General features: G+C 40.6%; 3 protein-coding genes, 1 long non-coding RNA gene and 1 other non-coding gene across 7 annotated transcripts; 4 read left to right on the top strand and 1 right to left on the bottom strand.

The window, feature by feature from the left end:
- Positions 1-699: 699 nt before the first annotated feature.
- LOC115686697 (U-box domain-containing protein 5-like) lies at positions 700-6,955 on the top strand. 2 transcript variants are annotated; one of them, XM_030612081.2, is made up of 6 exons: positions 700-1,174; positions 2,782-2,863; positions 3,300-3,482; positions 3,881-3,988; positions 4,389-5,467; positions 5,846-6,955. In XM_030612081.2, exons 2-6 carry the CDS (start codon positions 2,807-2,809, stop codon positions 6,468-6,470), a joined length of 2,052 nt encoding a protein of 683 aa, XP_030467941.1. In that variant the 5' UTR covers positions 700-1,174; positions 2,782-2,806; the 3' UTR covers positions 6,471-6,955. The 2 variants fall into 2 exon arrangements, with proteins under 2 accessions (XP_030467941.1, XP_030467943.1); XM_030612083.2 differs by having other exon boundaries at positions 3,287-3,482.
- Positions 6,956-7,371: 416 nt separating this feature from the next.
- Positions 7,372-7,445, top strand: TRNAN-GUU (transfer RNA asparagine (anticodon GUU)). Its single transcript has one exon. It is a non-coding gene; the product is annotated as a tRNA-Asn (tRNA).
- A 1,171-nt stretch (positions 7,446-8,616) lies between these two features.
- Positions 8,617-11,018, top strand: LOC115686717 (anaphase-promoting complex subunit 10). The gene is made up of 6 exons (XM_030612111.2): positions 8,617-8,851; positions 8,965-9,025; positions 9,164-9,256; positions 9,407-9,477; positions 10,281-10,385; positions 10,593-11,018. Exons 1-6 carry the CDS (start codon positions 8,673-8,675, stop codon positions 10,660-10,662), a joined length of 579 nt encoding a protein of 192 aa, XP_030467971.1. The 5' UTR covers positions 8,617-8,672; the 3' UTR covers positions 10,663-11,018.
- A 992-nt stretch (positions 11,019-12,010) lies between these two features.
- On the bottom strand, positions 12,011-15,594 carry LOC115686317 (tubby-like F-box protein 5). Of its 2 annotated transcripts, none has more exons than XM_056313737.1 (5): positions 15,374-15,594; positions 14,519-14,988; positions 14,338-14,425; positions 13,140-13,269; positions 12,011-13,056 (listed from the first exon to the last, which is right to left on the bottom strand). In XM_056313737.1, the coding sequence occupies exons 2-5, from the start codon at positions 14,870-14,872 to the stop codon at positions 12,384-12,386; spliced, it is 1,245 nt and encodes a 414-aa protein (XP_056169712.1). In that variant the 5' UTR covers positions 14,873-14,988; positions 15,374-15,594; the 3' UTR covers positions 12,011-12,383. The 2 variants fall into 2 exon arrangements, with proteins under 2 accessions (XP_056169712.1, XP_030467432.1); XM_030611572.2 differs by having other exon boundaries at positions 14,519-14,912; positions 15,374-15,593.
- A 7,730-nt stretch (positions 15,595-23,324) lies between these two features.
- LOC130138836 (uncharacterized) lies at positions 23,325-26,352 on the top strand. Its single transcript, XR_008817121.1, has 2 exons — positions 23,325-23,573; positions 25,793-26,352. It is a non-coding gene; the product is annotated as an uncharacterized LOC130138836 (long non-coding RNA).
- Positions 26,353-26,361: the final 9 nt, after the last annotated feature.

The following is a 26,361-nucleotide window of genomic DNA, read 5'->3' as shown; positions in this document are numbered from 1 at the left end:
TTAGTTGGTTGAGAACTGTTAATCCTGTGGATGCTTCGTCCTAATTCGCCACAACCGCGTACCTCTTGGTCTTAACTTCCGCGTCCGCCATGTGACGAAGGGGCCCTTTCCAAATTCGATTTCTGATGTCATATTTCGAGGGCAAGAATGTTTCGCTTCATCTAGAAGAAAATTGTTTGTTTCTATTTTAGACGACGGGCGATGTTCAGACCGGCTTTTTGTGCTGGACCCACGAGTAAAGAAGCTTTTCGTGCCGGAACCACGAGGTAAAGAAGCGATCTTCGTTACCATCTAAGATGAGGGAGATGCACTAATCTTCGGTTTATCGTTACATAAATCCAAACATTATTGTAACCAATACTCTATATGAATCCATCTACAAACGATATGTTGGACTAGCGATGATGAAAGAACATATTGGATCCCGTGTTTCTTGACGTTGGATTAGTTCAATTGAATAGCTTAAAATGAACTTAACCAATAATATTTTCTTGACTCGTAGTTTTACCTTCTTTTTTTTAAATTTTTCCCAGACGCTAGGTATAGTCACGGGTTCTCTGTTCATGTGATCTTGGAATTTGACCAGGAAGTATTCCCTCGGGTCAGCTCGTTGAAATGTCAGCTAGCCCCAAGACGTCCCTCTCCAAAACACCATAGGACCACCAGTGAAAAACGGGACTTTGAGCAACCGCTTCCACAGAAGCAAAAGAAGCTGTTGAAGATGACACCTCTCTCTCTCTCTCTCTCTCTCTATGCATATACTGGGAACTTGAAATGGGCTCTCTTCTTTAACGTTGTCCATTTGTCCCCCCCCTATACAAACAGAACTTGAAATGAGCTCTCTTCCTTAACGTTGTCCGTTTGTCTCCCTCATGTGCAAACACTCTTGCTTGTCCCGAGCAAGATTCTTCACTTGGAAAACTCAACACAAAAAGGATGTTTACTTGGTGCTCTGGGTAGAAAATCTGCTTTGTTGTTTTTTTCCCTGAAGACCCATATTGGCAGAAAAGAAAAAAAATGGTCTTGGTTCTTGCTACGAGAAGAGCATGTACTATCCTCTCGGAGAGCTGTTCTTGAACTTCTCTTCTGGCTGTGTGCTTCTACACTTCCAAAAAGGAGGGCTGTTGCTAACATTATCTGTTAAGTCTCAGACTTCTGTGATTTTGTGGCTGAGGTATGGTGGATTGCTTTTCTCTTACAAGGTTTCTCTCTGGTGATAAAGTCAGAAACTGTCTGTTGTGTAACAAAAATGATGTAGGGGTTATTTCTTATGGGATTCGTTGTGACAGTTTGCTGTGAACTGGGTATCTCCGGGAACTTCTTGTTTACTTGCTTAGGGACGAAAAAGAGAGAAGGAAAAGCTAGTCTCTGTATAATATAGTAGTAAGAGCAATATTGGTAGTGATAAGTTTAATTGATGCACATTTTCTTCCCAATAAGCATAGATAGAAGTTTCAATACTACTCTTGGATGATAAAATTGAGGCATTTGCTTTGCTCGCAAAGTTCAAACTCTCCGAGAACGGTGCCTTTTGAGTATGACGTATGCGGACTCATAGATGCTTGGAGGTTGAAAGAACTGATGAGACCATTAATTGTGTGTAAGCGGGACAGTGCCAAGAACTGAACTCAGGAATTAGCCAGCTCTGGTATTTTGTTAAAAACAACGGCACAGCCAGTTATTCTGATCGGTGGGTTACAAATTGTGGAAATCACCCATATGGAAAGTTAACTAAATATGAATGTGGGTTTACATGGTTGTAACCCATCAATGAGAAGGGTGTCTGGAGGAAGTTTCCTCCAACCTTTGGAGGAAAACATAGCCCATAATTGTTAGCGAACAGTGCAATTCACTGCAATGAATGAAAACCTATATGTCGTCGTAATTAAGTTCAACGTCAATTTGGTAGAAAGGTTACATTCTTTGCCTTGTTTCTATGTGACCATTGTCCTTTGCTCAAACTGGAAACTCTGGATTCATCAAAACTCAGAACTACAATTCTTTGACCAAGATGTCCTCCTGTTCTTATATTTGCGATCTAAGGAACCCATTCTGAACATCCCATTTCCTTGTGGTGCAAAGGTCCGTATGAAACCAATTCATGAAATGTAATCTATATATCTGGTTCTTTTCATGAGGAAAGGCTATTTTGTTAAAAGCGCTATTAATGGCACTGGAGAAGTGAAAGCAAAATAATTGATAGCCTGTGAAGTTTGTAGAACGCGTCAAACACCCATTCACGTGAAAGAAATTGATAGCACTATTGCTATAATGTTCGGTGGTTGTCAAAGTAGAGATTCTCGATGTTGATGAAGCAGAGGCTCCAATATATTAATCATGTGTTCTGCTTGTTTAGAATCTTTGTTTCTGGTTAGTTAGCCATTCTTTAAATTTCTGTAGAAAAGCTGTATGCTCTATCCTTTATTCCAGAAATGTCATACTCTAGTTTAAGTGTTGCCAATTTTTTCGTTCCATGCCTTTGGAGGAACGTGGTACGTGTACTAAGACTTAATTTTTGCATGTCAAACCTCTACTTTGAGAGGCAGGCAAAAATAAAATTCATACTTTGTTGGTGCTTATGTCCCTTAAATCCTCTGTCCATATTTTTGCACTGGTAACATCTCATGTCTGCTGCATTTTCAGACTAATGATTGGTTGTAATTATGCACTGTAATTGATATCTCAACATAGTATTTGAGTGTCTTGTGATTGGGTCGTGTGTTGGATTTGCAAAGAACACATCATAGTAATCTTTTTTTGTCAATACTTCTGCATCTGCAGATCAAGGAAAAATCAGTCCCTTTGAATGGGGAGCGGTATTACTGTGATGGCGGAGACACTCTCTAATTCGTACCGTTTCAAGGTAAATATTTGTCAGGACTTAAAATTTCTATTCCTATGCATGAGATCAATCATTTAATGTCCTAATGTTCTGTCTGGTAAATTTGCTCCATACCTGTTATTTAGGCTGGTGAACGGTGTTAATTATGATAATAGAGCTGCATTCCAGCTTAATTCTCTTGAATGAGAAGAATTTCTGATTTTTGGTGCCTTTGGCTTCCAAATAAGTGAGATGATATTAGAAAGAGTCGCTAGCATTGATGAAGATGAAGAACTTTGTTGTTTCAGTTGGGAATGAACTAAGGACTACACATTAAAAAAAGTGTGCCTGGATACATATATTAAAGCTTTGTATTGATTGGTTTTTGAAGTTGTCCATCTTTATCAATCCATCCTGCTTATACTTTTTCCTTCTTTCTGATTTCGTATAATGTGATGAGTATAGCTAACGATTGCAGGTCCACTATGAAATGTGCACAGAACTTATGAAGTTGGTTCATAAAGTATCAGGTGTTATTCCACAAATAGAGGCAGCTCGACCTCGCTCATCTGGAATGCTTGCTCTTTCCTCTTTAACTTCTGAAATTGACAAAGCCAAGCAACTCCTCCACTACTGCAGCGAATCTAGCAAACTCTACCTGGTGGGTACCTATGAGGTTGTTCAACTTTAAAGTGATGAGGTTAAAAAACATAGACACTGATTTGTCAAATAGTTGTGCCTTCTGCAAAGTAACAACTCGATCACATTCCTTGTGAAAGCGACACAATTCATATTATTAAAAAAGTCGTAAAGGGATGAAGAACGAGCAGAAAAGTTGGGTATAGATGTTTTGGTGCGTCATTAGTGGGGAGAATTTTGACATGCTGAATTGACTAAACATTGGACAGCCTTTCCCCTGTATTTGTCATTATTTACTCAGTCCTTGGAATTACTCCTTAAAATCTACATTAGGTCTGTTCCCAAAGTACTTAGGTAGATTATTTATCAAGTTCGCATAGTTGTTGGCTTCATATGTATGATGATTGTTGCAACTTTCAGGCATTGACCAGTGATGCAATAGCCAGGAGATGTCAAAGATCAAGGGACCTATTGGAGCGCAGTTTAGACCTAGTTCGTAATTCGGTTCCAATCTTGTTGGCTATCGAGGTTGGTTGCTTTTAAACGTTATGTATAGATTTCACACAGATTCTATCTTCTTTATATAAATGAATCTAGCGGGCATATTTCTGTGGCCAACATGGAAAGGACAGGCTCCTTTGCAGCTTCTGTTAATGATCCGAGGCAACACTTTGTCCTATGCCTTCTATCAGTCAGAATAAGAAAAGTGCTAAATCCACATCTTGTCAAAAAGATTACCTATGCATTTGTTGCAGCTCTCCTGGAGTTGGCATTTTCTCCGTAGATAGGTTTGGCAGGGGGTGCAGGAAATTTCTTTGGACATGCATTCTTCATATTGCTTGTGAGATGGATGTTTTTAGTTGTGTAATGGGAGGTCAAACCTGGTTCCATTCCTTTTTTTAATTTCTTTGTTTGCTTACGTCTGCAGATATGTCACATAATTGACGAGCTTAGAAATGCAAATTTTGTTTTGGATCCTTCTGAAATGGAGGCTGGGAAGGTCCTTCGTGAATCTCTGAGGCCACATTTATCCATAGATGGTCCGACAGAGACATTGGATATTGGAGCGCTTAAATTTGCTGCTTCAAAGCTTCATATCATGTCTCAAAGAGCTGTTGTAATAGAGAAAAGATCAATCAAGAATCTTCTCAGCAAAGCTGGTGACAGAAAAGCGAAGAAAGAATGGTTGAAATTCTTATTGTATCTCTTGAATAAGTACGGAAACTCCATCGTGGCAGAGCAACAGGAGAATGCTATCATTCTCGGTGATATAACAAATGAATTTCAAACCTCCAGATCCAGTAATGATGCTAAAGCTGATCTTCTAAGGAACCCTGTCCCTCCTGATGAATTCAAATGCCCCTTGTCTCTGAGATTGATGTATGATCCCGTCATCATTGCTTCTGGAGTGACCTTTGAAAGGATGTGGATCCAGAGGTGGTTCAATGAGGGTTACGATACATGTCCCAAAACAAAGGAAAAGCTGCCACATCAGTTGTTGGCACCAAACAGTATCCTGAAACACGAGATATCGAAGTGGTGTGTAGAACATGGAATTAAAAATATCGACTTAAGCAAACGAGCAGAAACCCTTTGCTCATTGGAAGCTTCTTCAACATCCATCAATAGCCTTGGCAGTCTTGCTCATGGATACGTAGATTCCATCTACAATCCTGACCCTTCGAATGGTAGAGTTCCAGATGACCTAAGTTCAAACTCTATTCAGAGTGATGATGGTGATCAAAGATGCGAGACTTCTACACTGGGGACCTTGAGATCTTTAGCATTACTGCCTAAACTCAAAGAGCTTCAATGGGAGTCCCAATGCAATGTTGTTGAAGATGTCAAAAACTATTTGGATCGTGATGAACAAGCTATTGGGTTGGCACCATTTGAGAATTTTCTTACGCTGCTTGTACATTTTCTAGTAGATGCCCATGACCAAGGTGACATAAAAGCTCAAAGGACTGGGTCGCAGTTGTTACTGACTTATGTCACCAAAAATAGGTATGTTATTCTTTATAGTCAGCCAAAACCTGTAAATACTAGTGATGGTATTGTTCCTTTTCGGGATAATGTGATGATGACACCACTAGCTCAGGATGACGTGATTGCTTCCTGGTCAGCACCTTAAATGACGTTTCAAATATTTAAGGGTGATCCTTTTTATGCTCGTGGTTGCGTCATACTTGATTAATCAGATATGGAAGTGTTTTAAATCTATCCTTAAGAAGGGAAGTGTCATTTAATCAGTAATGGTATCATTTCCTTTTATGCTTGCGGTCGCTTCTTTTCCTCCCGTCTGCAATGATTTACAGTTTATGTAAAATGCTCCCAAATCTCTGCAGAATCTTGTTTCTAATTTGCTTCATTTGCTTCATGTAGATATGAAGTGACATGTATCAAGAAAGGTGCCTTCTCTCTCTTGATATCATTACTTGATTCGGAAGTATCTGAACAAGTTCTTGCAATGCTAGAAGTCTTGTCCACTCATGAAAGTTGCAGACCCGAGATTGCTGCATCGGGTGTTCTTGCCCCCATCTTTAAAATCCTTGGCTCTCGGAACAGAATTCTTCAGGAATCTGCACTTAAGATCCTCAACAATCTGTCGTATGATTGCTATGTCTGTGATCATCTTATATATTTAGGATGCATCCCGAAGATGGTTCCTTTTCTTGAAAATTCCCTCTTTACAAAGCTTGCCCTGATGATCCTGAAAAATTTGTGCAATAGCGAAGAGGCAAGCACTTCCATTGCAGAGACCAATAAATGCATTGCTTCGGTTGCTGAATTTCTAGAGTCTGCAAGTAGTGAAGACCAAGAATATGCAGTGGCCATTCTACACTCGGTATGCCGCGAACAAATTCGATACTGTAAGTTGGTCCTGGAAGAAAGTTTCACAGTTTATCCTGCTCTAATCAATATTAAGACAAATGGGAGTGACAAAGCAAAGGCGAGTGCTTCCGAGCTGCTAAGTCTCTTCCAAGATATCGAACATGATGGCTTGTGATCTGAGGCATTCTATGCCTTCTGAAAGGAAGATATAGTCATTTTAGAAGACCTAACTTCTCGAGCAACCAAGGTGAAATTTAAAGGTGCATCCTGAGGACTCTGCTTTTTGACCGTGCAGTGGTAGATAATGATATCCATCAACATAAGATAGCATAGAATCTTCTCAACGAAAGATTTCTCATCCCGGCAAGATTCCGCATTGCTTGGGATGGATTCTTTTGCAAATTTTGCTTAGTCCAAGTTCTGACGGTAGGCTTCGTTTTTCCTTTTTCTTCTTGGGTTTCAAGCCATGTTGATAGTGTCCATATTATATAGGAATCTACATTGTCTCTGCTTCAGTTTTCTCAAGCGATGTACTCAGTCGCATCTGTACAGTTTTGATTTGTTATTGGCCTTGAAACCGAAAGCAGTCGTTGGATGCTGAACTTGTCGCGACACATGCAACTAGAATGGTAGATGATAAACTAGGATGATTGCTCTTTACTGCGTGTCGAACCCAGCATTATGGAACTAATTTGATTGCATGCGACGTATCTTCAAACCCAAGACGGTCTGACATGTCCGTACTCGAGGTTGACATGTCAAGAAACTATTATCATGCCAGTACGCTTCGACATTCATCAGTTTTGTCGTAAGCAGCGAATACCGAGAAAGGCATTCGTGAGTTTTGCAGTTTTGTGACAGATTTCTGCAAATTTGCAATGAACGGGCGAATCTAATGCAAAAAGATGCGGAACCTCTCCATTTGATGCAATCAAAGGTGACTTCTAAGATGTATGCATATTGCAAGAAGCGATGGGACATTCTTGTTTGGAGATGTCTATGAGTTCCTTAATCTAAAGAATGGCAAGGTTGAAAAAATTTTATTAATATTTTATGCCCATGTGGTGGTAAAAGCAGCTGGAGTAGCTCAGTTGGTTAGAGCGTGTGGCTGTTAACCACAAGGTCGAAGGTTCAACCCCTTCCTCTAGCGCCTTCTTCCCTATTTTTCTTCCCTATTTCATTATCCATTTTTTTATATCTTTTTTTTTCCTTGGTCCATTTTCATTATCAATAAAAATCCCATTTATTTTTTTCCAAGCGACTAAAGATTTAATTAAAATGCTAATATTAATTTGCAAAAATTAAGTATATCTGAAGCATCGATTTGTTTCTTGTTATGTTGTTGTATCATTCTAGTTGAAATTGCAACGAAATCCAATAAACATGTTTTGTCAACGAAACATTAAAACAAAAAATTAGCAGAGAGTATTTATTTTTGTGAAAATAACAATTAAAAGGTTTGATAACATTTTTATTCACTGTTTTTGTGGCTTTTTCTTTTTCAATTTTCAACATCAATTTTTTTTTCTTTTTTATTGGTCTGTTTTCATTATCAACAAAAATTATTTTTATATTTTTTCAACTGATTAAAGATTAATTAAAATGCTAGGGCGTGTTTATTTGTGCGAAAGAACTTTTCGCGAATTAGTTTTTTGGACTTTCACGTGTAAGGTTTGCTGAAAATGATCGGTCAACAGAAAATAATTTCTCATACAAATAATATGCACGCTAAAACTTAGCAAGATAAATTCCGTAATCATAAAGGGGAAACTATTTTTTTGGAAAATGATTTCTTAAAAAGTATTTTTTTTATCGTGATATTTTCTCCGAAAATCTTTAATAAACATGTTTGCCAAATATAAATAAATTATCGGGCATTATTTATTTTTGTGAAAATAACAATAAAAAGGTTTGACGATAGTTTTGACACAAATCATTCCTGAACTTTGGTCCAATGTGCGACGTGGTTCTTGAACTTTTAATTTATTCGATGTGCTTCGTAAACTTTGGCTCAATGTGTAATTTAGTGCCCAAACTTTTAATTTTGTTAAATACGATCCTTGAACTTTTGATAAATGTTCAACTTAGTCATTAAATTAAATGAAAATATTCAATGATGTCTTTTCATTAATTTAAGTTCATGGTAATATTAAATATTATCACATAGTCCAGAGACTAAACTGATTTGTACATATCGAGTTACAGTTCAGGAATCATGTTAAAAAAATTAAAAGTTCGAAAATCGCGTTACATATTGAGTCAAAGTTCGTGGACCATTTACGTCATTTCTCTTATTATTTACTGTTTTTGTGGGCTTTTCCTTTTTCAAATAGCGAAGCTCGAGTCAGATCACCGTCGGTATTCTCCGGTGGTTCCGATGGCGACGGAATCGTCGGAAGGAGAAGAAGAAGGGAAGATCACCGGAGGGAACCCCGTGCTCGCCGTCGACGACGACCTCCGCGAGATGGGCAAGAAGGCCGTCTGGAGCGTCAGCTCCTGCAAGCCCGGCAATGGCGTCTCCTCCCTGCGCGACGACAACCTCGACACTTACTGGCAGTACGCTCTCTCTCTCTCTCTCTCTCTCCCTCCCTGTGCTCTCCGTTTCAGGAAGAAGTTCGAGAATTGATCGTTGGGTTTGTTCTATGGTGGTGTTCTTGGGAGGGACTCAGATCCGACGGCGCGCAGCCTCATTTGGTGAACGTTCAGTTCCAGAAGAAAGTGAAGCTCCAGGTTTTGATTCTTCATTCGTTGATTCTTGATTTCAATTTGCCAAAGTTTTCTGCTTTTCTTTTTCTTGTCTTTGGTGACGAGATGCTTTTAGAAGTTAGAAGTGTGAATTGTGCTCTTTGGGACTTGATTTGGTTGAAGATGGTGGCTCTGTACGTGGATTTCAAGCTTGATGAGAGTTATACGCCCAGTAAGATCTCGATTCGCGCCGGGGACGGGTTCCACAATCTGAAGGTCGGTTTTTTTTTATTTTTTCCGGGTTTCGGGTGGAGCTTTGGAGCCGTGTCGTATATGATTATGTGTGTAGTTTCTTCGATGAGATTTCGATTGCTTTTGTGACTAGAAAGTTGAGTATGTTTTTGCCGGTAAATGTTTTCGATTTAGGAGATAAAGACGGCGGAGCTCGTGAAGCCGGCTGGTTGGATTCCTATATCTCTATCTGGAAATGATCCTCGGTGAGTTCCGAAAGCACATGTGTCGTGTTCCCGTAGTTGTGCAATGCTAGATAGTTCTCTGCTTCCTATGTATGATTTGATATTAATACGACATCGTACGAAAGAGGGCAGCATTTTCGGGGAAATTTTAGCTAGAAAGATAGGGTGTCATGTCCTGGGAGCTTTCTGCTGGTGGTGGTTGTTGGTGCTAATTGTTGTCGTGTTTACCTTGTATAACAGCCGGGGTCAATTCGGGATAGTCTCTTTTCCTGTTATGTGATGGAAGCTGGTTTATTAATATGATCATATGATGTAGAACTATCTGTCGACATGTGCAGTGCTTTTAGGACAGAAAATTGTTGAGCATGGAGATTTTCTGCTAGGACATGGAAATGATTTTTAAATGAAAATTGCTGAACATAGAGATTTTCTGCTAGATTGTTCGAAGGGTTATGTGTTTTGAATCTTTCAAGTGCGTTATTGGCCCTTTATTGACTTCTTGCTATCTTCTTTTGGCATTGTTAGACCCCTAAGGTACTGAAGAAAATAGTAGATGCATTTTCTTGCATACTTAGTTAATTGAAGGAACACGGGGAAGAACTGTAAACCATGTGCGGTGTCATCTGATTCTCAGTTTTGGTGACACTCTCTATAGATATCCATATGTTTGTAGAGTGCACCTGAGACGTAATTTTACGTCTTCCCTTGCATTGTATTTTTGGAGTATCATTCTTGCAGACTCAAAGGTTTTGTTAAGTATTATATATCACTTATTTGTGAGCTTTCCTTTTCTTTCTCGAGTAATAAGAAAAGCGTTTGGACAGGGAAACTTTCGTCAACACTTTTATGTTGCAAATAGCCGTGCTGTCGAATCACCTAAATGGACGAGACACACATGTGCGGCAGATCAAAGTTTATGGTCCTCGACCGTGAGTTCGTCATTACTAACTTATAATTATTGCCTTTTAGAATTTTCATCATTGCATCAAGGAGGACTAATGGGCTACTTCTAGGAAGAGCCATACTGTCATCTGTACTGACCTCAAAGCCAAACACTTTTAGGGTTGGGTTTGGCTTTTAGTGGCTTCTTGCGCATTCCTAGGATTTTAACTTCTCTTTTTAATGCTGCATCGCAGGAACCCATTTCCGCATCAGCCTTTCCAATTTACGTCAACAGAGTTTATTACTTACTCCTGTGTGAGATGAGAAACGAGAATCTTCAGAATAAAAGATGAGAAATGTTATATCTTGTGCTTCAAGGACCCTTGAAGAGTTTCTTTTGGGAATGCAGTGAGCTACATGGCTTTCCTCTCTACCTCGAGACCATCCTGATATCTTCCTATATACCCAGGCGAGACTTCAATTGTGCAAGCGATTCAGTGCCGGGGCAGTGTCCATCCACCAGCTTACAGATTAATCAGAGAGTGGGCAGAAAAGAGAGACACGAACGATATTTTCATTTTCTTCTCATCATTGCTTTAGCAGACTGTTGAAATTGTAACCACATGTTGATGCTCTGGCAACCTTCATCTATTGATGCTTGTTGTTGATTTAGCCTCCAAGTTTAATTGTCTTTGGGGAGTTAAAATTACCTACTTTCTAGTGCGTGCTGCCTTGTCATAATAATCTGTTCTGTTTAAAAGCTAAGCCCCGTGGAGCCTTTTTTCACGGTAGTGCTGTAATTGTCGTTTCTCTTAGTATGGTCCGAAGTTGGCATTTCAAGATTTTCCAGTTGATTTCAAAGGCCATTTGGCGTATTGCACTGCAGCTCTTATTCTAGAGCCAAGAGGTCATAGGTTGAAGTCTCCCCCTAAAGCAACAGAGTTTAGCCCAAAAAAGACAGAAAATTTACTGATGCATTCACAGTCTCAATGGTCAATGCCCCTTTGAGTAGGTGCACGTTTGTTTCACCTAGTCGATCCTCATAACCCTGCTATCAGGCAAAGGTTTGGAGTCCTTGAGCAAAATAATCCCCATAAATCATCAGCTAGATCGAGAAGTCCATCTATTATCACCTCAGAAATGGAAAAGAAAAGTTGTCTGAAGAGTTGGAATAGGGACGACCTTGGTATCGTTTGTAGTAGTGGAACGATAATAGATGGTGCGAAGAGAGTACCAAAGTAGCGGAAGAAGCCGAAGGTGCAAAGAGGAATTCGGCGATTGCCGGGTCCGCAGTAGTGGAAGAAGCCGAAGGTGCGAAGAGAGTACCGAAGGGCTAGGGGGATGCACCATTATCGGGGGCATGGCCTCATTAACTCTATCACGAAACTTGCTTTTTTGACAATTATATACCATACTTGGAAGGAGCAAAATGCCTAGATTTTCAAGTATAGGCAGCAAGACTAGCATCAGGATTTGTTTATTTCTCTTTCTCACTTTCGCCGCCTCGAAAGGAAAATTCCCTTTTTTCACGCTTCTATAGCAGCGGGAAAGGAAAGGAGCCCCACTGGCTCCAGTCACGGGTCACATTAGGGTACTTCGACTTGGAAGCTGAAATCCCACCTAAGAGGTAATCAGAACCCTATTTCCATAATGAAAATACAGCCGATGATAATGAGGCATGAATTCACAACCCTATTTCCATTAAAGATGTGCCGCCGGAGCAATAACTAGGATGTAATCAGAAGCTCAGAGGCTCCGAGAGTTTTGATAATTAAGAGTCAAGTAGCCAGCTAATAAACATACATCCAAAGTGTGCTACACCTTAGGAGACTTGATTACAGCCGTGCCATACAAACATAACATACAAGTTGTCTTTCAGTTTCACAATCCCCAGCTTCAATAGAGTGGCTATGGATGCTCAGCGAAGATTCTCCGCCGTCGATTTGCCAGACGAACTTCCACATGTCATGATTATGCTTGTGCGTTCGCTCGGAGTTAAATAGTAAAAACACTGTCCACAATGTCCAGCTGAAGTAAGTGTCATGTCATTCACATGCTGGCTTGGTGTCAAAGCTACTCAAGCAGATTGCAAAGGCTTGCAAAGCAGAAAGTGGATAGCGGTAATCCATGGTAAAGATGTCTTTCCCGATCTTTCCGAATTGTAGGATGACCTTCTCTTGTTCTGCAGCCGAAATTTTGTGGGACGGATCAACAGCCGCCACCAACTGAAAGTTCTTAACAGATGCAACCGTAACGCGTCCCCGGAAATTCAAACACCAGCACTGAAGCTGCTCGTGCCACCTAGGCGCCTTGTTCTTGAGAACCAGTGGCTCACCTGACCCCGGAACAGGAACTGGAATATCTAAGAGACTTGTGGAGCTAAATTCTGTGACCTTGTCTTTTCCTTTTGAGGCAGGTGACGGAGAAGACGGTTCATCGAAGGAGTGAGCAAACAAGCTTGGTGTTGGGACGCTACCACCCTCTTGAAGGCAAGAGATAGGAATGGAGTCCATGACACAATGCATCCTCCTCGGCCCTCTAGTGCGGAGGACATTCAATTCATAAGAGACGGTGCCTACACTGTAGTTACATGCGGATACTCTTGGCGACACCTGCTTAGAACTGAACCTTCTATTCAACCGACTGTTTGATTGAATAGCCGCTTCACATGGAGGTTGGGTGTCGTATATGGTAAACTTGGTTCCCAGAAAATTAGACCTAAGAGATCAATCCCAAAAGGTTGGTATATATAGCAAATACGATAGGTGGACAGATAAAAGTACATGTTACTTCAAACTTGCCTCAATTTTCCGACATATGTACTGCTAGCCCGAGAAAAATCATCTGCAACCAGAGATATAACAAAATCTGTGCATGTGGCCCTCCGAATCTTTCTCGCAGCTAATAACATTTTATCTCTCTCATCCTCAGCTGTCATTATGAACAAAGTGAATGAGATAATCTCAGCAGCTTAAGGAATCAATAATTTTACAAGCAAAAAAGGCCCGCGCTTCAGTATTCATGAAAATAGCAAGCAGAAAAGGAAGGAGGCAGAATCTCAACATTGGTTACGATGGAGATTCCTAGTCACAACATTCTCTTCACAGCTATATTTAATGATCTCCATCAGGTTCAGCTGTTAAGAAGCAATCGCACCACACTTATCTCTTATTCACAGATTAAAGCAGGTGGACTGATCCCGCTGCACTTTCCAAATAAATTTCAAATGACCTCAATCAGTAGCAAGTTTTCTTCTACAAATCACATACATCTTTACAATTCAGTTCCACACTTGGCAATTAGCATCTATTGGAGATGACCTTCAATGCACTGGACTTGGGGAGTACCTTCAGTAGTGTAGACTAAACCATAGTTCGTATCTACTGTAGAGTTTTGTTTGGCATGGGGGAACCATTGCAATTTTTTAAGAAAGCTAAACTGTACGTTGGGTTATGTAGTAAGCTGGGCATGATTGAAATCTAGATTTTGGGTCAAGGAATATAGCTTGGAGTTACCTTCATCGTCCACTACACTGCTACCATGACTGTGCTAAAGAATGTAAACAAGGTAAAGAACCTATGAAAGTCTGTAATTGCTCAAAACTATATATACCAAGAGCAGTTAAAGCTTCTAGCAAGGCAAATTCTCTCTTCCAGATCTACTATATCAGTCTCCTTTTTGATTTGGCCTTTCTTCATCTATCACTCATTGTTTCTTATACAAACAGGAGTACTAAAACGCCAATAAGTTCCAATTTAACCAAAAGGAAGGAAGGGGACAATCCATTTTGAGTTATATGGTTATTGCTAAAGAAATCTTTTCCCTTGTAAGCCAGAGTTCCCCATATCAGAGAGTACAATGAATCACAGCGGCAGGGTAAAATTCATATGTGAAAATCCTTATCTTAATTTCTATTGATTCTGTAAAGATTTTGAAAATTTCAACATGCATAGACCTGAAAATTTTAAAGGAGAATGACAAGAGAAGAATCAGACTTACAAGGAATCAAACCAAAGTACAACAAATAAGTAGAAGTAGCTCTGTCCCTTTTGATAAAGCACTGGATCGGACATTCGCGAGGTCCCGGCTATTTGTTAAGCAACCGAAAGTTAGAAAAAAAGTTGTAAAGAAAATCAACATAGTAGAATCCATTGTATGATAAATTAACATGGACTATTACCTGCTTTAAGGATATAGGAAACGTTAACTTTCCACATTGCTCAGGAGTTTTAACAATCTCTTTGGTGATTTCTCTCCACGACTTGCAAACCGATGCGCAAAATACCACCACAGCACGAGAAGGCCATGATGTCTCGCTCTCTTCGACTCTCTGAATGATGTCCAGAAGCAACTCAGGCGGTAGGTTCGCCCACCGCCCTTGTTCAACCGACGTCGGAGGCGGTGCCGCGTGATCCGGGGCTATGTGCGACCGCGTGCGGCTACGCCAACGCCTCCCCGCCGATCCCCGCCTCGATACATTACCGATTCCGTCCTTCATCTCTTTCAGCTCACGGACAATGCTCTTGAACGACATCTTAATCCGCTCACACCGAATTCAACCCCTCCCGGATAAACTGCCATCCCGGAGCAAAACCCAAAGGATCAGTATGCCAATACACCCCTATACAGTCAAAGAAAATTGCTTTTCCTCTACCACAGAAACCGGGTTCAGGTGTTCAGTGCGTGAAATTAACAAAAATGCAGGATGCGAATCAGACACATCCTCAGATTTTCGCATGCCTCTGAACTCAGATCACGTTAATGGAGTTCATAAGCTACTCCAAGTTAACAAAACTAAAAGAACCAAATCAGTATCTACAGTCCGGTGAAACATTTCCTACCTCGATTCACGCAAAAACATCGCAGGTTTACAGCCAAATGAAATCGGACTTCTACAAGTTAACAGCGACTCCGAAAACGTGCACCGAACACAAAAAATCGAGCCACTCTTTCCGCGATGCAGACCTATCGATGCTCGGAAACGATAAACAGCGCAAGCAAACCGCCGGTTCACCGGCATTGCCCGAGGACTAACCTTGCTCTCGAAGCGCACAGATCCGACCCGCACCGTTCCAGAACCAGCTCGAGGAGCCAGCTACATCCGGAGCAATCGGAGAAGCAGATCCGAAACGACGCGGAACCTTCCTCGTTCGAGAGAGAGTGTGGGGCCCGGGAGTGAGATCAGATCGGGAAATCCCGGCGAAGCTTCCGCGCGCGATCCCCGCGGCCGCGCGAGGGAGGAGCAGCTCGACCCGAACCCGCCCGCTCCGGTCCTTCACCGCCGCGACGTCATCTCCTCCGCCGCCGCCGCCGCCGATGATCTCGAGTACACACAGTCGCTCCGCTCTCTCTCTCTCTTTCTCTCCCTCTCTCTCTCTCTCTCTCTTAAAACGGATCCAAGGCTCCTCCATTTTTCGGTCGTTGTAATAAAGTTGATTAAATAATAATATTTCGCTTTAAACGGGCATAAATTACGGAAGCATTGGTCCGAGCGAGAAATGTCACGTTCGTTTGGCTCTTTCTATATGTAGCAAAACATGAACGATTTAAAAAAATATTTACTAAATAATTAATCAATGACAGATATTTTTCTTATTGACAACAGTTTCTGTCTAAATATTTTCATGAACGATGAAAACATCTAGCATTCTTTCGTTTTTTGTAATCGATACATGTGATCAATTTTTTCAAAAAATGTTGTCAAAATCGTTTATTTTTCGAAAAGTACAAAACTTTTGAATTTATGACTTCCTCCCAAATTTATCAATAGTAAATCGATATCGACTCTTTCTTTTCGAAGATCTCGATCATACCGTGAAAACCGTTTTTTGGTCAAGAGAAGATGTATGATAGAGGGAAAGAGAGAAATTAGACGAAAAATTATTTCCTGACCAGTTTTGAATTTGTTAAACGAACTACTCCGCGTTCTTGCCTTGCTAAAAGGAAAAAAAGAGAGCTATTCTCAACTTGCATCGAGTAACCGCATCGTTTATATTTAAGCCAAAACACCATTTTCGCCTCGCTTTTGTATTTTTCATTTAACCTGTACATACTCGTTACTCGAATTATAGGCGGCCTAATTTTAAAAAGAGAGAAAAAAAAGGTAGAAATTAGCTGAGAAAAAAGGACAAAAAATTAACTATTGAATTTCTATTAAGAAGCTGCATTTTATGGAATTTCTTTATTGTCCTCCCAATGCGATAATTAATTTTATCCTTATATCCTATGTGACGAAATTTAGAATGCTTCTCTTATTTTGAACTTAAAGCTCCGTTTGTTTCGCAAAAAATAAATAATTTTAGAAATATTTTCCTAAAAAATAATTACCTATATTTCTTGAAATAATTAGTTAACGAAAAATATTTTCACGATTGATAATAATTTATGTCCAAATATTTTTATACCCGATAAAAATAGTTTGCGCCGATCCATTTTCATGAATAATATAAGAAATTATTTTTATAAAAAAAATTAATCGAAATAAATAATTTTTTTTCAAATCATTTATTTTCGACGCTTTACTCACATACTTGCCTTGTGAGCTTAAGTCTCTCATACATGCATGCATTGATGTCCCAAACATGGCACGTTCAACCCACGTGGCAATCGTACATTGGAGGCTCAAATCCTATCCGAAAGACTTCTATAAAAAACCGACGTGGCATCACATTAATTGAAGATGTCCGACCATATCTTAAAAAAATTGCGAGAATTCTATCTCTCTCTTTGTTTTTTTCTTCCCATTTCTTGGATTAAAATAGGGCATCTCATTTAGGAAATTAAAATTTTCGAAAATGGAAACCTGGAGCAGGTACAACGAATTTTCACCTTAAAAAGCACAGCGGGATATTTCGAATTAAAGGAAATTCCGTGTTTTCTCTTTTTGGGAGAAATTTAATGTCTGCACAATCAAATATATTAGGATTAATATCATAAAAAACCTCAAACTAGTACAGTTCTGACATATTTACTCCAAACTAATTTTTTGACCACACAAAAAAATATTTTTGTGACAACAAAAAATTCCAAACTGGTACACTTATGACAAATTTATCCTCCGTTTGTTTCCATTGAATTTTACCGTCAAATGACTTACTCAGATGACACATGACAGTTGATGGATGTACCGATTTAAAGTTTTACTCTCCGTTTATCACATGTGTATTAATTTGTAATTTTTCGTGATGTTGAGCCGATTTAACGGAAACCAACGAAGGGCAAATTTGTCACGAACGTATCAGTTTAAGGTTTTTTATGGTAAATTTGTGACAAGTATACTAATTTAGAATAAATTTATCATAAATATATCATTTTAAGATTTTTCGTCGTATTAATTCAATATATGAATTATTTTCTTTTTGGAGGAATAAATAATGACGATAAGGAGAGAGCAATAAGATAGTGGTGGTGGGGTCAAGACATGGCACGTGGGCAGTGGGAACTGGGAGACCACGAGTGGCTCGGTACGATTCTTGTTTGATTTGGTGCGGTAGGCCTGCGTGGCAACCTGGAATTGGCCCAATGATTGATCAAGTGACACGAGCGGAAAAGGGCAAAAAAAAAAAATTAATAGTGGAAACAAATATTTTTTTAATAAAAACCACAATAACTATATATATGGTTTTAAAATGGAAAGATATCGAGGATCGCTTACTTGGCGCTTAGGCTCGGGCTCAGCATGTTTTGCGAAAGACGAATGATTTTGGAAAATATTTTCCTAAAACTGATCGCTTCTATCGCTTATGGAAATGAATGAACGAAAATAAAAAGGTCATTGTACACGAAAAATGTTTAGACATGAATTGTTATCGATAATGAAAAGATTTTTCGAACTAATTGTTTCAAGCGATACGATCGATTATTTTTAGGAAAATATTTTTCAAATCATTTATTTTTCGTCATTAACATTGCTTAAACCAATTAGCCAAAGAAAATGTTTTTACTATCGACAACAATTTATGTCTGAAAATTTTCGTGTACGATGAATAATAGTTTTTGTTCGTTTCTTTTTATATACAATATAAGCGATCATTTTTAATTATTCATTGTCAATGAAACAAACAAATTATTACATATAATAATTTCAAGAAGACATGACGACGTGCCACTTTTTTTTTGGTTGAAACGATGTGCCACTTCTTTTTTATCGGATGTCTCCGAAGAGACAACGATGTGTCGCTTCAACTTGTGTTAAATTACGAAAACGATAAGCTGGTGTCGCATGCATTTAGTTTAGAGAAAATTCCAAATAAAAGTTTGAAGTGCTTCATTTTCTTAAATAAAAACCTGAAGTGGATTTTGCTTCAAATAAATATATGAAGTGCTCCCATTTTCTCAAATAAGGGTTTAAAGTGAATCTTGTTGTTTCAAATAAGGGTCTGAAGTGGCGGTTAGTTTCAAAGAAGGACTCGACCTTACTGGTTTTACGTCTTTTAATTTTTTTGATTTTTTCCTTTTTTCTTCCTTTTTTCCGTTTTTTTCTTTTCATAAAAAATAGACCCAAAAAAGGAAAAAAAAAAGAAAAAGAGAGAGAAACACATGGGTTCTGCTTGTGGCCACTGCCCCATCATTGGTGGTGAGGCGGCGATGGCCGGCGACCCTCGCCGAACAGAGGCGAGGGCCGAGCCAAGAACCGGGAGAGGGCGGCGACCTTTTTCAAGAGGCTATGAAACCGAAACCGGTTTGAGAAAATGCGGGAAGAGAAGGGACCAGTTAAAGAAAAAGGTTAGCTTGCCTTTATAAAGAGCCTACATGAACCCAGTTTTGACTTTTTCTCACACAACTTTTTTTTTTTATTTTTTTTATGGTTTGCTAAGATTTTGTCACAAAACATGTTGTTTAGCATCACGGACCATTTGGGGGCACGTACTTTTAATTACTTTTCCACCGAAATTAACTTGGCAATTGTCAAGAAAGCATCTCGTAAAGCGTCCGAGCATCGGATGATTCCTTATCTTCGTGACTACTTGTTTGTGCCCCTTTTTTCGATAAAGTTAGGAGCGATGGACATGAGGAAAAGAGGAAGAAATGTGACAAAAATAATCTAGCAAAATCATTCTCTGCCGCTAAAGCGGTGGTGCATTCGAAACGAAGGTACTTTCTTAGTCAATATGGTTTACCCCGGTGCTCTCGAGGCACTCGTTAATAGAATCTCAAGAAAAGACTAACCATCATGCATCGACGACTATCATCTCTTTTACGTGGAAAATGACTGACGGATGCACAAGGGGAGTTTGATAATCGATACCCTAATACCGAGGGAATTTAGAGAATCAAATGACGAGATGATTTTAGATATGTTAACCCACGAGACCCCATTACCCTCGTGGCGGATGCACCTTTGCAGCTGCGCCATCGAAACCTAAATGATGATTTTCATTACGCGGTGATAGAATCGAAGGCGCTCGCGCAGAGCGAAAGTAAAGAGTTTAATCACCCTAGGGTTGATGCGGTTGGTTAGGTCGTCGTGGGACTTGCTAACTCAGAAACTGGACGACATCTATTTGAATCTCGCCGACTGCATGCATGCGAGCTGATTCGAACCAGGGCCACCCGAGCCTCAACTTAACAGGTTCATGGGGCTTGATGGGTATCCCATAGACCTTCAGGTTGCGAGGACTATGCGCTCGTCCCTTGCGTTATTGAAAAAAAAAAAAAAAAAACAGAACCCAGAAAAGATCGCGGGCAAAGGCTTATGGCTTATCCTACCTTAACCAAACTTTTTTTTCGATGGTAACTCGGTACCAAAAGAAAGAAACAGTCTTGTGGGTGGTAACCGATTAAGGGCATAATCATCATCAACGGGTGCGACTATCACATCTCGATCGTATCTTCTAGTAGGCAAATTGCTCCAAAAGTTCATTCCCGATTCCAATTTCCAATCGAGCTTTTTCTCAACCGTTTTTCTCCCTTCCAATTTGGTAAAAGATGTATTATATATGGGGAAAGCGAGACATGCTTGGCTACAAAGGGTTTGAATCAAACCTTATAAAAAATCAATTTCGAAAAATCAATTTTTTGAGAATTAGAAGGTGTATGTGTTGCAATGGAATCATCATCATGATGATATGCACGTTGGAAGGGGTGGGGAGTCATCACTGTAACGTTTCTTCCCCCGCTAAAAATTGGTGTGGATGTGGAGCCCCGGCCATCCTCGCTTTCTCATCGTTCGTCTCCCTTCTTGGTGTCGCAACTCATCAATCTCGTCCTCTTGTTCTTTGTTGTTATGTGTCTTTATCTTTTGTCATTTTCTCTTTTACTTTTTTCCGTTTCTTATAAGTTTGGTGAGGCGGGTGAGAGATGATCGCGGGCGCCGGCGACGTCGCGTGCCTCTCGCCGATGAGCCAATCGTGCATTTCTATTTCGTCTCCCCAACACCACGGCATCGGTCGATGGATGCCATCTTCTCATTTAGATGAAGTTCGAAAGATTATGATCGGGTTGGGGATGTAACGTGATTAAGAGATTCGAGACCGTGTTCGACCGATCGGTATTATCGAAGAAATTCGGACTTTCGAGGGAAAGGATTTCGTCTGACAATCATGGATTTCGGACGGTTGGGCCTAATAAACTCGTCACCTTTATTTATTATCATGTGTCACGGGCCGTGATTCTCTTGTACTCCTGTACCATTGGTGTTCGGGGTTATCGGGTGAAGAGTGAGTGATGTAGAATGGATTAATACAATTGAGTTGTGTTAGGGGTGTCAAGATGGTTGGTGCTAGGAGTTCTAGGATAAAAAGAATATACCTCTGAAGGCGAAGTTGGCCTCCCGTGCACAAACTGGTCAAGAGCTGATGTCTGTCTCCCTATGAGGCCATGGCAGGCCGAAACCAGTTGTCGTATCTAAGTATTCTGTGTGTTTCGCTTGACGGCCTAAACGCCTAAGCTATGCTGGACGTGATACGATCCGATACGATAAAGCTATTCGCTAGTGAATGAGGGTGGGCTTGGTGTGAACAACGTGCCAGGCATTGCGTAGGCTATTCCGCGGTTAAGGAACTGCCGACCCGTTACACGAGCTTGTTAATTGTATCGTTCGCATGTGCGAGGCGAGCTATTGAAAATCGATTACACTTTCCACCATTTTTCAATCGGGGCATCATCCACAACCAAACTTAACTGAAAATTGATGTTGGCAATGTCTGTACTTGCAATTCACGACAAAGACTTGATCAAATATTATCCTTCCAACTAGAGGCGAATACCGTGATTCTCAAAAGAATATGTCTTATGTACACAACGAGCCGCTCATTTTAAGGGTGGTCGAAATTTTCGGGACAAATGGGTTTTTTTTTTTTTTTTTGTAAATTCGAAGTACCTTATGGTGGTGTGGATGTAATGTTAGTTGGAGCAAAAGTGGGGGAGGATGAGAGTGATGGGGACAAGAGAGGCATGCAGTGCATGGAAGTTAAAGAGAGGTTGGCATGTTATATCGTGGTTGTCCCGTGGATCCTTAGCGTGATTGAGCTTTCCTCACCAGAAGACAGGAATCAAAGCTCCGACTGGGACCACCCTGCCTGTCCAGGTGTATACACCTGACGGGTCGACATGACCATGTTTTTCTTATTTTAACGTGCCGGTAGTCGCACGCCCGGCCTTCCTAAGTTCCACTTAAATGTTTGTCTTCGGAAGTATCTCCTTAGAGGTTTTACATCCCCTGAAAGCCCAAGAGAGAGACCTTCGGAGATGGAGTCTTTTAAGGACCTGCTCAAATGCAATGAATGTAATGTTAGTTGGAGGAGCAAAAGTGGGGGAGGATGAGAGTGACGGGGACGAGAGGCAGGCAGGCAGTGCACGGAAGTTCAAAGAGAGGTTGGCATGTTATATCCTCTCCGAAAGAGGAGGTTTGGGCAAGAGGAGAGACGAGCCATCTCTTTGCCAGCTAATTCTCCCAATGGTATTGTACCACAAAACACTTCAACCATTGGATTTATGCAAGGAAGAATGAGACGTAATCTCCAAAAAAGAGCCACTTGAACTGGTCATGTTGGTCCTATGGATCTCCACCCACTGGTTTTTCCTGGTACAATTTGAATCTTTTTTGTCTGAAATGATTGAAAAAAGAAGAAAAAAATCATAGAGTTCGAGACATGCCAGAAGGGAGGAATAGGTCTACAGCGGGGCAGCGGCGGCCCCCTCCCATCGCCGATTAGGGTCGCGGCGTCTCTCGCCATTGGCAGGAATACGTGATCCGTTTTGGGGGGCGAGAGACTTTGATTTATGGCTTATGCAAACATAGTCTGTATGAGTCCGATTGATCTTATTGTTGAAATATCCGGACTCTATACGATCGGACTAACATGATCATTTGTAAGAATCGGTTCAATCTGTGTGCTACGGGCTCATGTACATGCACAATTAAAGAAAACTCTGATGAAACTCTCGCTCAGCTCCTTGTGGATTTAGCATCGTTGTTTCGAGTTCAATGTGCTCTACTCTCATTAGAGAGCCTTCCAATGAAACACATACTTGACTTTTATAAGCAAAACAAATATTACAATTGTCCTTTGAAGGTCATCCAAAGCAGACAATTTCTAAGATTTTGGCGCATTGAGAGTTTGCGTGTACATATTACAATGCTATGCTCATGTTAATTTCAATCCCCAAAAAAGGAATTTTCAGATTTTGGCCCTTTTCCAATGAGTGGGCCTGATCTCGCTGAAGACGAGGGATGGAGGCTAAAGCCGATACGGAGCCTAACAAGTCAAAATGGAGAGTTTTATACAGCTTTTCACTTACGTAGAATCGGAGTTATATACTACCTCACTCGTACACTCATTCGACGTGGGTATCGTGTTGAGTGCGAAAACATGACTGTATCGATTGGGAAAGCTTCTTACACCAAGCGCACACTCACGTGCACTTAGACGGGAGCCAAGCTCATTTCCAAATGGGATCGAGCACTTCTTGGCTATTTATAGACTTGACAATGTGGCGGTTCAACCTCCTAGTAGAGAATGCTTAATGTGGCCAATCTACTAGCCACACATTTCTAGACAAGTATCTTCCTAGATATTTCTAGAGAATACTAGACGTGATCAGTCTGTCAGCCACACGTTTCGACTTAAAATTTCTTACAAGAAAATAACTAAATATTTAGGCGTAGCCTAGAAAAATCTAGAATTTTTGGAGAAGAGAGGAGGTGCAAAATTTTCTTCGTATCGGCTGCAACAATGCCTACTTTCTTACATTGTTTGTATGAACAAACAGGATAAAGAAAGAGGTAGATTAAGGTCATCCACCAGGAAAGCTCGTTTAGGCCAAAGTCTAAGATTTCAAGATGGCACAAGTTCCGTCTGATAAACATGAGACATGGATCTGAATTTTGTCGACTCAGGCCGGATAGGTCGACTTGATTCATCTCATAAGACCACGGTATGCTCGAAACAACCAGATGGTTAAGATGCAGGCAAAGGCCATGCCGACAGGGCCACGGCTATGGAAAGCTCATTTTGCGCTAGCGCAATAAAGCCTAAGGCCGTCTAGGGTTCGAACGAGGGTAATATTTTTCAGGTCTGTTCACTGTGTCCCCCATACAATGGAACTTCGCAGGTTATCATTCAAACCCTCTTTACCGACTATGCATCGGGGGGTCAACTAAGTCCAGAACACCTACGAAGCGTCGTCTACTAGTTTCTTTGATCATTGGATCATCAATGCAACGATGTCCAATGATCTCAACAATTCACAACATGGTTATGGATACGCTATAGATGAAGAGCTACAAGATAAACAGCAGAAGTATATGTTATGTTACTGTCATATATACATGTCATGCGTCGCCAATTGAAAATGGCTGAGACTGGTATCTGAGAGCACAATGAACACGCAAGAACAGATTAACAATGTCATATTTGCTTGGGGAAGAGAAAAACTTCTAGCTTTGATGAAGAAAGCATGAGGTTCAGATTATATTGACCTAAATGAGGTTTGGGCAGAGGAGATGGCTAGCCATCTCTTTGCCAGCCAATCCATCATTCATCATCCAGCTATTGTGGGATTGTCTATGGTGTCCCATTGTATAAAACACTTCAACCATTGGATTATGCAAGGAAGAATGAGGCATTGAAAATATACCGAGCCAAAAAAAAAAAAAAAATAGCCACTTGAACTGGTCGTACTGGTCCCATGGATCTCCACTGGTTTTTCCCGGTACAATTTGAATCTTTTGTCTGAAATAATTGAAAAAAAATGAAAGTAGAAGAAGAAGAAAACATAGAGTTTGAGACGCGCTGGAGGGGGAATAGGGCTACAGCGGGGCGGCGGCGCCCTCCCTTTGTCAACCAGGGTCATGGCAACCCTCACCATCTAGGGAGAATACGTGACCTGTTTGGGGGGCAACAGACTTTGATTTATGGCTAATTCAAGTATGGTCTGTATGAGTCTAATTGATCTAGTTGTTGAAATTTCCGAATTCTATACGATCCGACTAACATGGTCATTCGTACAAATCGTTATGATTTGTGTGCTACGGGCTTAAGTACATTCTCAGTTAAAGAAAACTGAGATGAAACTCTCGCTCAGTTCCCTGTGGATTTAACATCGTTGTTTCGAGTTAAATGCGCTCTCCTCTCATGAGAGAGCCTTCCCAATGAAACACATACTGATATTTGTAAGTAATGCAATATTACAACTGTCGTTTGAAGGTCATCCAAAGCAGACAATTTCTCTAAGATTTTGGCGCATTGAAAGTTTGCGTGTTCATATTACAATGCTATGCTGATGTTAATCTCAATCCCAAAAAAAGGGATTTTCAGATTTAGGTAGGCCCTTTCCCAATGAGCGGGATCGCGCGGCTGATCTCACTGAAGACGAGAGACGGAGGCAAAAGCCGATACGGACGGAGCCCAACAAGTCAAATTGTTGAGTTTATATAGCTTTTCACTTATGTAGAATCAGAGTAATATACATACACTCATTCGACGTGAGTATCGTGTTGAGTTCAGAAGCACGACTCTAACACCACTCGTTGAGAAATACACAAAGCTCACTTAAAGAGAAAAAAACACGCTCTTTTTATTAGAGGCACTTTCTACTATATCAGATGGGAGACCTTCTTACACCAAGCGCACACTCACGTGCACTTATTAGACGGGAGCCAAGCTCATTTCCAAATGGGAGCACTTCTTGGCTATTTATAGACTCTTGACAATGAGGCGGTTCAACCTCCTAGATATTTCCAGAGAATGCTTAATGTGGCCGATCTACTAGCCACACATTTCTAGAGAAATATCTTCCTAGATACTTTTAGAGAATACTAGGCATGGCCAGTCTGTCGGCCACACATTTCGACTTAAAATTTCTTACAAGAAAATATCTAGATATTTAGGAGCAGCCTAGGAAAATCTAGAATTCTCTGAGAAGAGAGGAGGCGCAACATTTTCCGTCGTATCGGCCGGAACAATGCACATGTTTGTATAAACAAACAGGACGAAGGAAGAGGTAGATTAAGGTCTCCACCAGGAAAGCTCGTTTCGGCCAAAGTCTAGATTTCAAGTCCGCACAAGTTCCTTATGATAAACATGAGACATAGATCTGCATTTTGTCGACTTAGGCGGGATAGGTCGACTTGGTTTGTCTCATGAGACCACGATGCAGGCAAAGGCCACGCCGACAGGGCCACGATGATGGAAAGCTCGTTTTACACTCGCGCGAGAAAGCCTACGTACGGCCGTCTCTGGTTCGAACGAGGATAATCTTTTTCAGGTCTGTTCACTGTGTACCCATGCAACGGAACTTCACAGGTTTATCATTCAAACCCTCTTAACCGACTAAGCATCGGAGGGTCGATTCAGTCCAGAACACCTACGAAGTCTCGTCTATTGGTTTTTTTTTATCATTGGATCACCATTGCAACGATGTCCGATGATCTCAACTATTCACGAACATGGTTATTGATACGCTATAGAGGAAGAGCTACAAGATAAAACAGAAGTGTATGGTTACTGTCAATGGCTGAAACTGGTATCTGAGAGCACAATGAGCATGCAAGAACAGATCAACAATGTCAAATTGCTTGGG

Source organism: Syzygium oleosum, unplaced genomic scaffold (assembly GCF_021117445.2).
Source record: "Syzygium oleosum isolate NSW1041296 unplaced genomic scaffold, Sole_v2.1 Sole_v2.08, whole genome shotgun sequence".
NCBI classification, from domain to species: domain Eukaryota; kingdom Viridiplantae; phylum Streptophyta; class Magnoliopsida; order Myrtales; family Myrtaceae; genus Syzygium; species Syzygium oleosum.
This window is presented reverse-complemented; position numbering and strand designations above follow the sequence as displayed.